This window comes from Argentina anserina, chromosome 4 (genome assembly GCF_933775445.1).
Source record: "Argentina anserina chromosome 4, drPotAnse1.1, whole genome shotgun sequence".
Classification (NCBI taxonomy): domain Eukaryota; kingdom Viridiplantae; phylum Streptophyta; class Magnoliopsida; order Rosales; family Rosaceae; genus Argentina; species Argentina anserina.
Genome location: NC_065875.1, coordinates 4,466,063 through 4,480,613, shown reverse-complemented (window position 1 = coordinate 4,480,613; position 14,551 = coordinate 4,466,063). Strand labels below are relative to the sequence as shown.

The window sequence follows — 14,551 nt, the reverse complement described above, 5'->3', positions numbered from 1 at the left end:
ATTGGGTGAATGAAGAGCCTGGATAAGACGCTGAGCTGCTACATCTCTTGAACAAGCACCATCGATTTGGGAGACAGAATTAAATAATAGTGCAGAGGCCGTGGTAATGCTGAGCAGTTCATGGCGCCCAGACAAGAGATCAGGAACCGTGTTAGTCGAACCAGCCTTATACTCTATAGTATAATTGTACTCAAGCAGCTTGGCCACCCATTTGTGTTGAACCGGTGTCGTTACTCTCTAATCCATCATACTCTTTAATGGCTTGTGGTCCGTGAGGATGGTGAAAGAATTTCCAATCAAGTAAGGCCGCCATTTTTCAATTGCAAACATGATGGCATACATCTCACGCTCATAGGTGGACTGAGCATGATGTTTCTCTGACAAAGTCTTGCTAAAAAAGACCACGGGGTGGCCTTGCTGTTGCAGCACCACATCGATACCACCACCACTAGCATCGGTTTCAATGGTAAAAGGCCATGAAAAATCTGGAAGGGCGAGGACCGGCACCGATATGATGGCCTCTTTCAACCGAGAGAAGGCTCACTCCGACTCTGCAGTCCAATGGAAGTTGTCACGGCGGAGCATTGCCGTAATAGGGGCTGCTATCAGGCCAAATAAGCGAATGAACTGGCGGTAAAACCTAGCCAGTCCGAGGAAGCCCCGCAATGCCTTCACTGTTTTCAGTTTGGGCCATTCTCTAATGGATTGCACTTTTCGCGGGGTCCATAGCCACACCCTGAGAAGATACAATGTGACCCAAGTATTCCACTTTGTGCTGGGCTATAGAAAATTTGGACAACTTAACAAATAGTGTATTAGTCCGCAAAAATTCGAAAGCCTCTTGAACATGCCGCAAATGACTAGTGAAATCTGGACTGAAAATTAAAATATCGTAGAAAAAAACAAGGATGGACTTATGGAGTAGATGGGCAAACAAATAGTTCATGAGGGATTGGAATGTAGACGGAGTGTTACACAATCCGAACGCCATCACCACAAACTCATAAAGGCCATCATGAGTTTAGAATGTCGTCTTAGGTGTATCCTCTTCGCGCATCCAAATTTGGTGATAACCGAAATGCAAATCAAGCTTGGTAAAGTATTGTGCTCCATGGAGTTCATCCAAAAGTTCCTCCATCACCGGTATAGGAAATCGATCCTTGATCGTAACGGCATTAAGACGCCGATAATCAACACAAAACCGCCATGTTTTATCTTTCTTTTTGACAAGTAAAACCGGTGAGGAGTAGGGGCTCGAGCTTCGGCGAATGACGCCCGAAGCTAACATCTCCGAGACTTGGATCTAAAGTTCCTCTTTTTGGGCATGTGCATAACAGTATGGCAGAACACGAATCGGGCATGTACCAAGCTATAGGTTGATCTGGTGTTCAATGGCCCGCTTCGAGGAAAGCCCAGAAGGCGTGGCAAAGAGGTATGCATAAGCATGAAGGAGTTGGACCATGTCGGCGGTAAGGCCCAAATAGAAACAGACTTGTCCCAGAACAAGCCTAGGCCGCCCCCTGTTCGAACTGGATCAACCACAAATAAATGGTGCATCTTCAGTTTCTTCTTCCAGTCACTAATCGTGGACTTATGTTGTCTAGTTTCCATAATAAACATGATCTGAGGAGCTTGATTTTTCACCAATCTCGGCAAGGCTTTAATTGTCAAGAGGGATCCAAGTCCTTGACAATTACATGAAATAATTCTCATTCCTCCCTTATGGCTGCCCCTGGCCAGCCACCAGTGCCATGAAGCACCTCCACATATGAGATTTCCACAATACGCATAGATGGGGGATTTGGATTGTGGAAATGTCTTGTAACTTGAACCTATTCATCCATTTTGATTTGAACTTCATGGAGGTCTTCACCTTGTTGCACAGTGCTTTGGATCTGAGTAGTTCTGTCTTGAGAAAAAACAGGGTGGTTGTCGATAATGACAGGAAGATCAACTTGGTCCTTATTTCCCCAACATGGGTTTCTCCTTGTACTTCTCCTAATCTTGCCAAAGCTTCTACCTCCACCTCCTCCCTTCTTCCTAGTGGACTTAGACCTGAAACCCTTTTTCTCTAATAAAACAGCACCTTACAAGAGAATAAATGCTTACAAAGTTTGGCATCGGTGAACATATAAAAAGAGCTTGGAATGTCAATGTCATACTCAATAAAAAGACATGTATCCAACAAGCTAGTGATGTACTGTCAAGAATGTAATTATGTGTATATATATATATATATATATATATATACAAGGCTTTTCACATAAGGAGGTCCTTATTTTAGCTTAAGATACGGATTTTCATTTTTGACCAACTTTTCGATTAAGTTTTCATATCTCCAGCGTCAAATATCTAGGTAATAACATATAGATCATCTCCACAAAATTTCAGCCGATTCCATAACCGTTAAGGTACTCATAACTTCGATTTTCTACTCAAAATATGAACGGTTCAGGTTCGACAAATTCAATACGTCCATTGGTTTTGATTAGTTCGATATCTTAATGATCATGAAATCGGCTAAACGTTTGTGGAGATGATCTATACATTATAACCTAGATATTAGACGGTGGAGATGTGAAAAATCGATCGAAAAGTTGGTCAAAAATGAAAATCCGTACTTTAAACTAAGATAAGGACCTCCTCAGTCCTCACCTGAAAAGCCTTATATATATATATATACATATATATATACATATGTATATATGTATATATATATATATAAGGCTTTTCAGGTGAGGAGGTCCGTACCTTAAGCTAAGGTACGGATTTTCATTTTTTATCAACTTTTCGATCGAGTTTTCACATCTCCGCCATCCAATATATAGTTTATAATGTATAGATCATCTCCACAAAATTTCAGCCGATTTCATGATTGTTAAGGTATCAAACTAATCAAAACCAATGGACGTATTGAATTTGCCGAACCTGAACCGTTCATATTTTGAGTAGAAAATCGAAGTTATGAGTACCTTAACGGTGGTGGAATCGGCTGAAATTTTGTGGAGATGATCTATACGTTATAGCCTAGATATTGCACGGTGGAGATGTGAAAACTTGATCGAAAAGTTTGTCAGAAATGAAAATCCGTACCTTAAGCTAAGATAAGGGCCTCCTTACCTGAAAAGCCCCGTATATATATAAGACCACTATGGAATTTAAGAGCTAAATAAGAATAATTACTTTTTAAAGTAACTCAGAACTTGGTGAAATATAAATATATCACTACAGTAACTAAATTTCTGGAGGAATGGTGTGTAGATATAGGTCAAAGTAGTGTACTAAGAAATTTGAAAACAAAATGAGCTAAAGAATTCGTTCCCCTGGAAAACTCAAGAATAAGTACGATCAACTTATGCTCAAACAAGTTCCATATAAGAACTAAAAAACCAAAAGTAATCATTTTGAATATATAATTGAATTCTAGCTTGGTGGACACCTAAATTCCACAAAGAACATTAATCAAACAGGGACATCGATTCCAATTGAAGCTCACCACATTCATATTCACCAACATGAAACACAGAACGTAGGGAACCATCACAACAAATCACAACATATACATACAAATTTAGAATTCAAAGTTATGAAGGAAGTTTATTTTCCCTACCTCTAGAACAGAAAATCTCAAATATAAATCAAGTAACACCAAAACCCAATCCACTCAAGCACCTAATCTCCTCAAGCATCCAAATCTATTCAAGCAACCTAGCCACCTAAACCAAATAGAGCCACACCCACAACTCTAAGAAGAGTAAAACAAAACGAATTGATTCGAGGAGTGAGAGATGTGGACTTACTGAAAGTAACTGCCATAAAACAAGAAATTAGAATTATGGGTAGCGATTTAATGATATCTCCTCAACGTTGTTGGGAATGTGCAAATTTGGGTGTGAAAGAAAGTTGAGTTCTCAAGTGCAAGCTAGGAGGAATTCAGTGGGAGAAAAATAAGAACTGGCCTGTTTTTTTTTTTGGTTAAGTGTAAAAGAAGCATGGGGAAAAAATGAATAACATACGGGTTGTTAAGAAAAAAAGAAGTGTGCGGCTATTGCCACCCCATAGTTTAATTTTTTCACCTCACATTCTTTTTTCACCCTAGATATATTTTTTCTATTTTCAAACTACATTATTCATCCAGTCATAATACCTAAATTGCTCATTTTTCAATAATACTTTGTTTATCCACCTGTTTTGTTCACCTCACATTCTCTTCTTACATTACACAATTTTTTTCAATTCTAAACGTTGTTCAAATTTTATTTCAAATTTATTCTGACAATCTCTATTAAGAAAAAAGTTCGCAATTACTATTACATGTAACTAAGTTGTGTAAATATATAATAGGGTCACGTACTGTAATTTTCTCCTTTGTACGTATGTCAATATAATTTAATTAAGTTAAAAATCTCACCTAAAAAAACAAATTTCATCATATTGAAGTCTAATGTAATAACCCTAAATTTCAAACAACATTTGAGTGGATTTGAATTCTTTAAAATTGTGAAATTTAATTAGAATGGATGTGATTGGTTACGACGTTATGAAACGAGTAACAGATACGTTATCGGAACGTTTAATTCGAAAAACGTTACGTTTCCGAACGTTTATATCGACTTTTAATCCGTTGCTCGGTTTCGAAAACTTTCTTCACGGAAGTTGTAGAGCTCGTTGATACGAGTTCGTGGATATGTGACGCGTTCGAAACGGACGTTGTACGCAAAAGTTATTCACGTCGGAAGTTAGTTTCCGATTTGGAAACTAGTATAAAAAGGAATTTTTGTTAACTAGGGTTTCCATAACAGGAAACCCTTTCACTTCCGCCGCTCTCTCCCTCGAACTCTCTCTCTCGACATTCTCTCTCCCCGAGCTCTCTCCCCCCTCATTTCAACGCCGGCGATCTCGTCGACCAGGCCACCGTGGGTCACACCGCCTAGCCTAGGAGCACCGCACGGCTCTCCTCCCCAAACCCCGAGCACGACATCGCCTTCCTTGCCGCCGTGAGGCCTACACGACGTCACCAAGACCCTGCAACTCGTCGCCGCTCGGCTCCGGCAACGCAAGGACTAGGAGGAGGGTAGCTTGACGTCGATTCTCGCCCTTCACGCCCCTTCGATCGGATTTGGGGCCAAATCGCACGATTCAAATCCTTCCCGAGGAATCGAAGCGCCGCCGACAAATCCGAGCTTTTCCAACGTCAATCGGAGGTTCTAGCTTCGATTTAAGGTATGGTTTGTAGTAATTGATGGTTGATTGTGATTGTTAGACAGTTTTGGGATCGAATTGAGGAGATTGGAGGTGTGGGAGGAGGAGGAGTTACCGCCGCCTAGAGGCGGCGCGTGGGATTGAATAGGGTAGCGTAGGGGGGATCTGAAGTTGTAGGAAGGAAGAGGAGAAGGAGGAGAAGGGATTGGACGCGGCGGTGGCGTGATACGCGTCGTGGTTAGCCTCGGCGCGTGGGCCCCACGCGCAGCCCGCCGGAGGTGGCGCGTGTGCCACACGCGCCGCCACGTGCGGCGGTGGGAACAGATTTGACAGAAGGGTATTTTGGTAATTTACTGTGTACGGTAAATGTAAATGTAATTTTTATTTACTACGGTAAATGTAATTAAATTTTACCTTCGGTAAATGTAAATATAAATTACTTTCAGTAAATGTAAAAAGTAATTTGTAAAAGGTAAATAGTAAATTTTATTTACTGAGATTGTATTTACATTTAAATCGTACGTATACGTACAGAAATACGTATTAATATTTATACGTACAGAAATACGTATTAATATTTATACGTACAGAAATACGTATATAATATTTATACGTACAGAAATACGTATATATTATTTATACGTACAGAAATACGTATATATTATTTATACGTAAAGAAAATACGTATATAGTACTTATACGTACAGAAATACGTATTAATTGAGTATTGTACAGTAACCGTGAATAGTGAACAGTGAACAGTAACTTCGTAAAAACCAAAAATTGCTGAACAGTAATCGATTATTACTGTTTCGGCATTTAAAGGTTTACGAAACGATTCTAAATTCTTTTCTTATCTTTTCAAGGTGATCGTTAAATCAATGAAAGGAATTATCAGCGGGAATTGTGGAATTACGCTCGAGTCTATAAGGTGAGTAAAATCTCACTGAATTACGAATCTACCCTCGTGGTGATTCAACATTTTTGCAAGTGTGTTTATCAAATGAATTACAACATGTATATAATTTAGTGGACTACATATATACCGTATAATGGTAATAAGTACATATATATATATAGTTCATTAAATTACGTACTGTTATTAATTCATTAACAATAGTCATTTCGGTGACGGAAAATTTTGCATGAGTATGTGATTTGAATGGTACAATATGATGTGAGAATATTGTACGTAATTCTTCAGGTGTTTATGAAATATGACATGTATAGGATATAGTGGACTATGTATATATTGTATAAATGGTAATAAATACGAATATATATAGTTTGCTATATAATATACTGTTATGATTTTTATTGTGGTGATATCGTGAAAGTTTTAAAACGTACAATATGATGAGTGATTATTGTACATGATTTATCACGGAGTATGTTAAAAATTGTGATTTGTCTTCGGACGTGATGTGTGGTACAATATGATGTGTGATTATTGTACGTGACTTTTAACATTGAGATTGTTAAAATGTGAATTGTCTTCGGACCTGACTTTTGGTACAATATGATGTGAGATTATTGTACGTGTTTGGCAAGTCGGAACCTAGCCTTTGGCCGGGCGAAAGTTACGATACAGTTAGAGCTCTAGTCTGTCTGCCTTAGTACTGCATGCGAGGTAACGGGTGGTTATCTGCTCATGGGTACTCGGTGTATTTTGGATGTTGGGTAGCGGGTGGCTATCCAATATCAACGGTGTATTACGAGAGGGGTAACAGATGTGTACCAGCGTTCTTGGTACCCGTATTATAAATGCATTGGGTAACCAGAAGGGTTACTTAATTTCCTCATGAGCTTTTTATTTCATATTTCTTTGGGTCAACCAGATGGGCTGACCATTGGCTCATGGGGGCATTTATATTTGTTGTTTTGTGATCTTTCGTATATTTTGATATGCGAATTATATTTTGATTTTACTCATACGAGCTATAAGTGGAGGTTGAGTGACGACTACAGAGGCTCGAAGTCGTTCGGATCCTACTTGTGGTGAGATTTTAGCATGGATTCGTGTGTGAGGATTTGTGTATTTTCATTTGTGAGATTTGTGAGTGATTTGTGAGGATTATTACATTTCCATTTTGTGTATGGATTATAATTTGGGTTGTAATAATTGGTTGTCTGAGTTGTATTGAGAACTCAGAATTGATCCGCTGTTACACTTTAATGATTTCGATTTATTTGAGATTATTTGTGTTTAACGACTTTAGAATTTTGAGTTTTTAGGCTCGAAATTTTGGGGTCGTTACATCTAAATCCCAACAAAAAAAACTAGAACACGCTTTTTAATTTAACAATACTGCAGAAGTATAAGGGTTTCAATCTTTTCATTAATTTCAATTTTAATTATTTAATATATATATATAGATGCGTATTTTATGAAATAAACAAAAAATAACTTATTGTCTATTACAGTAATTTTACGCCAAAGTATTATAGTCTTTTGATAAAACAATAGAGGAAAATAAAAGGGATTATGTGGTGACAATAACCGCTAAAATAATAAACAAAAATAAATAAAGTGGACTGGGTGGTGGCTAGATGCTTCTAACCTGAAAAGTATGACTAAATTAACAAAAATAAACAAGCAGCCTAAAAGTAATAAAATAAAAAGTAAAACTAATTTAAAATTATAAAAAAATCTAAAAGTACTGAATTCTATTCAAACAATAAAACACACAAAAGAGTAAAATCAATTCAGTGAAATTTTCTAATTAAAGCCATACTCGTCACATAGTTACAAAAGCATGCTTTGGATATATATTAAAGGATGAAATAATAAGGGAATGGAAATATATTACAATGATCAAACATAAGCCAGAGTCTTCATGAATTGATAAGCATGGAAGCAGGCAAGCAGCCGATATGTTGAATTGAAGTATTTGCCTTAGTGGAGTTGGTTCCAAAGTCACAAAGCTCCTTAGAGGTCTTATCTCTAATTCTAAGGTTATAACATATAAACTTACTAGGGATGTGCAACAACATTAATCATGATGAGCCTCGATCACGAGCGCTCTTCATTCCCCTGCACAAAGAGGATGCTAAATAGATAAAAATCTAGAATCATGGGAGTCAGCTTGCTTCTTTGTTATCCTTAGAGTTGAGACCTCTCTCATTACAGAGATCCAGCCACCCTCAAGAACCATATTCTATTAAGCAATGTATTCTACTTTCTACCCCGATTTCTTAATTTCTCAATTCTTCTCACTTCTTCTCTTTCACATCTTTTTTACGTTGATCACTGAAAATTTTACAGTTTCTGCCATAAATGATGACTTCCATTCCCGAACAGTTCAAGTCTTATGTTCACTCAATTTTACATTGATTGTTGAATTATGAATGACATAATTTCAAAATGAAGAAATAAGGATCTGATTTTTTTTTTCAAACTATATAAGGATCTGATGTTGAATAATTGAGTATGGAGCTCAGATCAGCTCATATGCTGTTGAGAAGATACAATGAAACTATGTTGCTATCGCAACGTACAAAGTCCAAAGATATTATAATGATTTGTTGAGAAGCTGAAATATAATCAATTAATGGCGATTATTATGCATGGTCAATTTTTGTATCTCCGCCACGGCCTTGGTGCCAAGTCCGCCATCAACCACCAAATTATGGCCGGTAACGAACGTCGAGTCATCTGAAGCCAGAAACACCACAGCATCCGCCAGGTTCTTCTCAGTCAGTGGCCCATTCTTTCCCGAATATACTTCGGCCATCAACTCCTGCATCTTTTGCTCCTTAATCTGAAAAGTTTGGCACACCAACGGCGTCGCCACCATACCTGGCGACACGCAGTTCACGCGCACTCCACGCTCTGCCAGCTGCACGCTCGCCGACCTGACAAGCCCCAGCACTGCATGCTTCGACATCGTGTAGTCTGTCATGCCCTCGATCCCGCACTTCGCCACAAAGCTCGCCGTGCACACTATGCTCCCCTTCACCCCCTTCTCCACCATCACACGTGCCGCGTGCTTCACACACGCCGCCATCCCGCGAGCGTTCACCGCCATCACTCTGTCGTATTCGGACAGGTCCATCTCCAGCACCGTCTGCGCCGACGCGGCGGTTATCCCGGCATTACTGTACATAACATCGAGCTGGCCGTACTTTTCGACGGTGGTGTTTACTAGAGACTTAACCTGGTCCTCGTCACTGACGTCGCAGTGAACGTAGTTGCAGCGGTCAAAGCCGATCGATGCGGCCACATCTTTACCCTTGGAGTCCTGGACATCGGCAATCACGACGGCGTGAGCACCGTGGGATGCGAAATGGCGCGCCGTGAATGCTCCAATGCCGCTGGCGCCGCCGGTAACGATGGCAACCTTGCCTTGGAGCTTCTGCAGTGGTAGTGGAAAGGCCTCAGTCATCTTGTGTTGAGATGTTTGTTTTTGTAAAGCTACGTGACCAGCCAAGCCTTTTATAACCACAGATTACTTAATTTGGCACAAATAATTTGCATGAAAGATAAGGAACACGTTCCTGAATTACTAAAGGCGCACTTGTTAAAAGTCAATCTTAACAACTATTTGCATTATTATACAACAACAACCACAATTATTTTGCCTCTAGCTTAAGCTTTTTGTGACTTCTATTCAACCTTCTTTTTTTTGGCTGTTCTTTTTTAATTTCTAAGTGCCTCTACTTTTCCGTTGGAGAAAATCAACCTTTAGCTGAAAGTATAATAATAATGATATCATTCGGACCATGGAACCAAATAAGTATATATTAGAATGATTTCGATTATTAGATCGCTATGTGAAGCCGTATGAAGTAAAGATTAGTTATTTTCATCGTCCTAGCCTGCCACAAGGATAGTTATTTAGTGGTCCGAAGCCATATCACTGTACCACTCTATTCTAATGGGAACCATTGCATGATATGAAAATAGTTACAACCATGGAACCAATAAAGAGCAACTACGTATAATTAATGTAATAAAACTTGGCCGCGTAGCCCGCCTAGACGCTAGGCGACGGGACAACTCTAGGCATGCCTATTCTAACTTGTAGACGTTCTGAGGTCTAGGTGGATGGTGGCCATCTCTAGGCATATCTAGGCGAATCTAGCCGGCCTCTAAACGAGTCTAGGTCGTCTAGATAGACAGGGCATGTTATAGTCAAGATTTTTAATTACTGACATATTAGAATTAATTAATAATTTTTTTAAAATATCAAGTATGTAGTAGTTAAATACCACGACATCAACCTATACATGCCACAAGCGTTCCAACGCTCAACTCGAGACTTTATAAAATATTTTCTTGTGTTTTAAAAAGATATTTTAGTAAATATGTTTTCGCGGGACTTAGTCTAGCTGTCGATCTAACTATCTATTGTCCGACAGCAGTCGGGTTCATTTTTTGACGGGCTACCGACTGTAGGCCTTGAGAAAAGCCCAATCTTACTCTTTTAGTACGTGACCGGAGTCCATTTATTTCAGCTCAAGTTCCCTTCTCTCTCGTCCCAAATCCCTTGCCCAATTGTTGAGCCCATTCCTCATTTAAGGTTCAATCAGACGCTACAAGAGGTGCTCTCACATTTTAGCGAGGCTCTCTCTTCCTTTCTTGCTGCTTCAAGAGACGCAGAAGCTCGGAGAGCTTCACCGCCACCTCCTTCCGCTGTCCGGACAGAAAACCCACATGCAATTACACTATCTTCTTTCGCTCATCCTCCCCTACACTGTAGAAAACCATAAACGGTTTTCTCTCTTGAGTATATTAATTGATCAAAACTGAGTACAAAGGTTTTGTATATATATATACTAAACTCTAACAATTACACAAGCATTGGCAGCCATGCTGCAAAACCAAGATCCATGAAATCAGTGAAGGAGATCCCCAAGCCATGCTGCGCGTGAATAAGATCCCAAGCCATGCTGCTACCATACTTCAATACTTCCATACTCCCCCTCAAGCTGGATCTAGGAGGTTTGTAGATCCCAGCTTGCCAAGAATGGAGAGAAATCGAGCAGAGGATAGAGACTTTGTGAAGACGTCTGCAAGTTGATCTTCACTCTTAGTATAAACAGTGGTAAGGACTTGAGATTGAACCTGATTTCGAACATAGTGGCAATCGACTTCAATATGTTTAGTGCGCTCATGGAAGACTGGATTTGAGGCAATGTGGATGGCAGCTTGGTTGTCACAGTGAAGGGACATTGGCACTTGACAAAGAAATCCCAGATCACCTAGGAGACCTTTTAACCAAACCATTTCGCAAGCTGCAGAGGCCATAGCTCTATATTCTGCCTCGGCACTTGAGCGAGCAACAACACTTTGTTTCTTACTCCTCCAAGTTACTAAATTTCCACCAACAAATGTACAAGAACCAGTTGTACTTTTTCTGTCAATAACATTACCAGCCCAATCTGCATCAACATAAGCTGAAATATTTGTGTGACAATGGTTCCTGAGAATAATGCCTCTGCCAACCGATCCCTTTAAGTACCTCAGAATGCATTTCACAATGCTCAAATGAAAAGAGGTAGGAGTATGCATGAACTGAGATACAATACTTACAGCAAATGAGATGTCAGGCCTGGTTATGGTGAGGTATATTAATCTTCCAACCAGTCGTTGATAAGAGCTGATATTGGAGAGAGCAGTACCAGGAGTGTCCAACATGATCTTACTATCAAGGGGTGTGCGAGCAGGTTTGCAATCTGTCACTTCTGCCTCTGCAAGCAAGTCTAAAACATATTTCCTTTGGTTTAGAAACAGGCCTTTAGATGAAGTAGCCATTTCTATGCCGAGGAAATATTTAAGAGCACCAAGGTCCTTCATGGCAAATTTTGACAAAAGTGACTGTTTGAGAGCAGTAATTTCTTCAAGGTTATCACCTGTGACAATTAAATCATCCACATAAATGAGAACAACCAATTTTCCATGATCACCATTTCGGACAAATAAAGATGAGTCTGCATTGCTTCTGCAAAAACCAACTTCTTCCAGTATAGAACTGAGCTTAGCATACCAAGCTCTAGGTGACTGTTTTAAACCATAAATGGCTTTATGTAGCCTGCATACCAGGTTAGGATCAGTATTAGCATGTAAATAACCTGGAGGCAATTTCATGTACACTTCTTCTTGCAATTCACCATGTAAAAATGCATTTTTCACATCCATTTGATGGAGAGACCAGTTCTTGTTGACTGCAACAGATAAGAGAACTCTCACTGTATTCATTTTTGCTACTGGGGCAAAAGTCTCTTTATAATCTACTCCATATGTTTGCGTGAATCCTCTAGCCACCAGTCGGGCTTTGTGCCTTTCCAAAGAACCATCTGCATTGAATTTATTTTTATAAATCCATCGACAACCAACTTCTTTCTTCCCTTTAGGAAGCTGAACAATGCTCCAAGTCTGATTGTCTTCAAGAGCCGAGAGTTCAGTTTCCATAGCTTGCTTCCAAGTTTCATGCTGACATGCTTCCTCAAAATTTTGAGGTTCATGGAGACCATCTAGGTTGCTGAGATAAGCACAAAAATTTGATGACAGGCTGTGGTAACTCACAAAATCTGAAATGGGATATTTTGAAGTGCAGGCCACATAATCTATCATTTTTACAGGAGGATTCCGAGTTCGAGGAGGATTTCTCCTAGGCTGAACATGAGCTGGGGAATGATGCACATGCACATCTTGATCAACAACATCTGTAGTATCAATCTGCAAGGAGCTATCAATGTTACCATAAAAATCATCAGAGTCAGGATTGGCAGAAGTAGAATCTGTGGAAATGCATTCTGCTGAAATAAGTGAATTGTCTGCATTTTCTTCAACTGTTGTACTCACATTTAAGAAAGGAAATAGATCACTGTAATTCTCCCCCTGACTAGGAAACTGGATTTTTTCTGAAAAATAACTCATGGATTCCTCAAACTTAACATCTCTTGATACTACCATTTTCCTTGTTAAAGGATTGTAACAACAATATCCCTTTTGAGTAGAGGAATACCCTAAGAAAATGCACTTTACTGCTCTTGGATCCAACTTATCTCTGTGATTGGACTGAACATGAACATAGCACACACAACCAAACACCTTCAAGTGTGAGAGATCAATTTTTCTATTTTTAAGAACTTCCAAAGGTGACTTGGCTTTTAAAACTCTGCTTGGAAGCCTGTTTATGAGATAAGTAGCAGTAAGAACAGCTTGTGACCAATATTTCTTAGGCAGATTGGCATGAAACATTAGAGCTCTAGTCTTTTCAAGTAAATCCCTATTTTTCCTTTCTGCTATGCCATTTTGCTGTGGTGTGCCAACACAACTTGTTTGGTGAATAATTCCATGCAGCCCCAAAAACTTAGCCATGTTTCGAGACATGTATTCCGAGCCATTATCAGATCTAAGGATTTTGATTTTGGATGAAAATTGAGTGAGAATAAGGTTATGAAAATTCTTAAATATTTCATAGATTTCACTCTTGTGTTTTAGGAGATACAACCAAGTAATCCTTGTAAAATCATCAACAAAAATTACAAAGTACTTGAAACCATCAAATGACTGCTTAACAGGTCCCCAAATATCATAATGGATGATTTCAAATGGATTACAAGCTCTTGACACAGAGGAATTGAAAGGTAATCTAGAAAACTTGGACTGATAACACACATCACAGTGCTTGACTCCTTGATTGAAAGAAGGAAACAAGATAGATAATACATTGTCTGAGGGATGAGCTAGTCTCTGATGCCAAAGATGAAGATCTGAGACACTGCTAGAGCTGACTTGGAAGGCTTGTGATTTTTTTGACAGATAATACAAGCCATCCAGAAAGAACCCTTCACCAATCTTCCTCTTGGTGGTGATATCCTGGAAAATGACACCAACCGGAGAGAAAATGACTAGGCAGTTTAGAAGCTTAGTGATTTTACCAACAGAGAGTAATTGAAAAGGAAACGATGGAATGAATAAAGCTTCAGATTTGATATTTTCTGAGAAAAAATCTATTTTTCCTTTGCCTAAAACATGAGCACCCTTCCCATTTGCAACAGATACACAGGATGACATTGTTTCAAAATCTTGCAAATTTTTAGAGCAATTTGTCATATGGTATGTGGCTCCTGAATCAATGACCCAATAATCATGCTTACTATTAATATCAATGGCAGTCTTAAAGGATTTCATGATACCTGGAATATCACTGTCTTTCACCATGTCTGTTTCAGCCAAAAAACCGGCAAACTTGCCAAGGAGTGCTGTATGTGGATTTTTTTCATTATTGCTGCCACCCTTGCTTTGTTTCTGTTGTAGATAAGCTGCAAACTCATTGAGTAGAATAGCAGGATTAGTAGTGAAGTCAATCAAACCCTCAGAAGCAGTAGAAGAAGATGA

General features: G+C 39.1%; 1 protein-coding gene across 1 annotated transcript; it reads right to left on the bottom strand.

The window, feature by feature from the left end:
* Window positions 1-8,697: 8,697 nt before the first annotated feature.
* LOC126790784 ((+)-cis,trans-nepetalactol synthase NEPS1-like) lies at window positions 8,698-14,227 on the bottom strand. The gene is made up of 2 exons (XM_050517128.1): window positions 14,210-14,227; window positions 8,698-9,557 (listed from the first exon to the last, which is right to left on the bottom strand). Exons 1-2 carry the CDS (start codon window positions 14,225-14,227, stop codon window positions 8,751-8,753), a joined length of 825 nt encoding a protein of 274 aa, XP_050373085.1. The 3' UTR covers window positions 8,698-8,750.
* Window positions 14,228-14,551: the final 324 nt, after the last annotated feature.